This window comes from Morone saxatilis, unplaced genomic scaffold (genome assembly GCF_004916995.1).
Source record: "Morone saxatilis isolate NCDOM2014 unplaced genomic scaffold, NCSU_SB_2.0 Contig18, whole genome shotgun sequence".
Classification (NCBI taxonomy): domain Eukaryota; kingdom Metazoa; phylum Chordata; class Actinopteri; family Moronidae; genus Morone; species Morone saxatilis.
In genome coordinates this window covers 28,798,069-28,801,462 of record NW_023339740.1, presented here as the reverse complement: position 1 = coordinate 28,801,462, position 3,394 = coordinate 28,798,069, and the positions used below count along the sequence as shown (strand labels likewise).

The 3,394-nt window shown below is 40.9% G+C and overlaps 1 protein-coding gene across 1 annotated transcript in view; it reads right to left on the bottom strand.

Moving 5' to 3' along the window:
- Positions 1 to 1,401: 1,401 nt before the first annotated feature.
- si:ch211-102c2.4 (uncharacterized protein LOC568178 homolog) overlaps positions 1,402 to 3,394 on the bottom strand; it is a gene marked incomplete at its 3' end in the record, with an annotated part of 2,933 nt that continues 940 nt past the window's right edge. The window contains 2 exon segments of the mRNA XM_035661851.1: positions 1,402 to 1,491; positions 2,812 to 3,099. Of these exon segments, the coding sequence (XP_035517744.1) occupies positions 1,402 to 1,491; positions 2,812 to 3,099 (378 nt within the window).

Genomic DNA, 3,394 nt, shown 5'->3' with positions numbered 1-3,394 from the left:
GGTTGGAATTCTGCTTTAATTGTTGTACATGAAAAATCGGGCAGAATTGTACCTTGACAACATGTTTTTTGTGTGGCTGTGAAAGAAAGAAAGAGAATTTTCCCGTCAAGCCATTGCAAAATTGTTGTGATTAACTAAACAGGCATTACAGGTGCGTTAGGTTGAGGCTTTATTGAAGTAAAGAACTGTATTGAGGGATACTTGGCATAATCAGCTGTAACCTCCCTACCCTACGACTTGGAGGAACGGCAGACAGCAGGACGGTACCGCGGGGGCTGGAAGCTAAGCAATGTTCTCGATGTCGAACAGGAGCTGGGCCACAAAATGGATCTACAACACCATAAAAAGACAACCTAAAAAAGTGTATGCTATATTTAGAATATTTCTACTGGCCTTTACCTTGCTCTTCAGACAGCCATTTCCAAACCTTGGCCCATTTTACCTCACAGGAACACAGCGAGGATTGGCTGGTACACGGCACTGCCTTCTGTCCCAGTTGGTTTGTTTATTTAGCTATATAGATCTTTTCCACCCAGCCATTTTGACGAAAAATCCATTTATTGGAGTAAGCCCTTTCCAGGTGAGCCAACCAAGTCAGATAGCGCACCTGACTTGCTCTTGACTCGAAATGGAAGCAGAGCATTAAAGAGCTGCAGTAGGTAACTTTTAGTCATATTTGCTGAAACTTTCACTATATCCTGACAGTAGTACACGAAGCAGATAATCTGTCAAAAAATCATGTCCCTCTGGCTCCTCCTAGTGCTCCTAATGAGATTTGTAAGAATCAACCGGGATCTATGTCATGGATTGTCAGGATATAGTGAAAGTTTCAGCAAATATGACAAAAAGTTATTTTTTATACAAATTACCTACTGCAGCTTTAATTAGTATTGTTGGTGACACATGTGTTTACCCAACTAATGTATGTCAAAATGGCACACTTTTGGCAGTGGTGGACCAGCAACTCCTGTCTTCTGCAAGGTACAATTACTATTTTTAGTCTGGTGGCTTTGAAGAGAGAATAGATGGATATAAGTGCTTCAGTTTCCCGTTGGAAAGGGCTGACAGCAAGGTAAAGTGGTAAAAGTATTCTAAATACAGAGTATCTTTGAACTGATATAGATATTTTTAGATGTTTTTCTGCAGCCCCCCGTCCACAGCAGTGCATCGCTCTGTTTCAGTGCCAGGACTCCTGTCTGCTTCTCCAAACTGGGGGAAAGCTGACCTCCGTCTACACCTCATACAATCTAGTTTTTTTGGGGGGGGGTTTTGCTGCTGTTTTGTATTTGTGGTATTTGTATGTTTACTTGTGATCACTGTACTCCTTACTGTTCACAATATGACTGCCTAAACTTATATTTACACGCCTGTCTTTGTTGGTGGAGCAGTAGAATGACTTACTTCTGATGTAAACATTGGTGAATATGGTCAGCATGGGGAGCAGAGGAAGCAGAATCCAGCGAGTAATGCTCCAGGTATAAGCTCCAGAGGCTGCATTGGGGGGTGGCAAAGAAATGTAAATGAGATCTGGGTATTGTGAAAAATCTAAACAACATGATTATTGTGTAATACACTTAAGCTATTTTATCAAACTGTACTTCAACTCAAACTGTTTGAGGAAACCAATCGCCTTAAACCATCTAAGTTTACTAAAGATATGAAAGATATTTGATTTGAGTAGAAATAACTCAAGTATTTATTGTTAAGGTAACTTGGGTAAATTAAGTTAATTGTACCAATTCCATGTAATTGACTGAAGTTACACTCACCTGCAGCATTTTTCTCCAAACTTATTTAAAATGTGTTCACAGAATTGATCGGAATAAAGTAAGTTAAATCAATCTCCTTTATATAAATGGTACCACCAAGTTTAAAGTCCCCTTTCCCCTCCCTATGACCACACTGAAGTTCTGCTGCATGCCCTTGAGGGCTGCCTCTTTTAGTCCTATTCCACCAACAGGGAACCAGCTATGTTCAAGCTCCTAGTTTTGAACTGTTCTGAGCACAGCTAGGTACTATATGCACAGCATTTTTATACCTTGTCCCACGTCTCACATATTGAGACAATGTCCTACATTTTGCTTGACTCTAGTTTTCAAAAGTCAAACCACTGCAGGACAGCTACTTTTCTAAAATCAGGTTTTTATCAAGTGGCTGTGAAGAAAGCAGGATGGGCTGTCAACATGGGGCTGTGTTTGACGCGAATCAAACCGCGCAGCCATGGGTCAAGTGCAGGTTAACCTGTCACCTATCTTTGCTACACTACGCCCAACAGGCAGAATTGAGTCACTACAAAGTCACAAGATATGCAGATAGCATAAGCTGGTGGAACTATCACATAGGACCATAATAAGAACTCTAAAACTTCCCTTTCCTTTCCTTCCTTTTAATACTATATTTCCTTAATGTGGTACAGTTGCATTCGTGTATTTTACATCCCTGGGAATGAGACTGAACAATCAACTATCTTTCTCTGCTCTGATTGGTTGTTTTCATTCAGGCCTGGTGGATTCTTGCAAGTGCGATTAGGAGCACTAGGAGGAACCAGAGGAACCAGATTTGTTTTTACAGATGATCCGTCTCATGTTCTACTGTCAGGATATAGTGAAAGCAAATATGACAAAAAAAGATTTTTTATAAAAGTTACCTACTCCAGCTTTAATTATAATTAACATATACGTTTTTTTTTTTAGACTACCTCTCAGCAACATTGTCCCACACAAACACACTCTTTGTCCCACATTTGGTTTGTTAGGATCTGGTCTCCCTACTTAAAGCACATTTAACATTTAAAGGCTTCCTTCTACTTACATTTGTGAAAGTAGCCTTCAGCCAGCTTGATGATGGTGTCATTTTCGCTCAGCACACCACACCAGTACATTCCCTCTCCATGGGTTGGTATCAGCACCGCTACAGTGAAGGAGTCTGGACCCTGGGTCACCTCCAGTTTGCCTTCATCCACTAAGCGGGCACCCTGGCTGAAGGTGAGGCCAACGCAACAGTCGCTGGAGCTCTGCCTGCACCAAACCCTTGGCAGGCTCTTGTGCTTCAGTTCGTAGTTACATGTCAGCTTCTGCCTGTACAGTGCCTCACAGCCGCCTGCACACAGTCATTTAGTGGTGAATAACCTCCCACCAATACAATACAAAAGAAGCCTATTAAAAGATAATTGTCACAGTTTATTCCCTTATTCACTATACCCATTTATATTACTGTTTGACTACACTATGGGTCCAGGTGGATACCAGCTAAATTGACTCCTACCCTTTGCATAGTGAATTTCATCTCCTTCCTTCTGGATGGTTATATAGTTTAAACCAAAATTACGAACTTAATGTCTCCTTAAGAACAGTTAATGTTCAATTCAGTCACATTTTATTTGTATAGCGCCAAA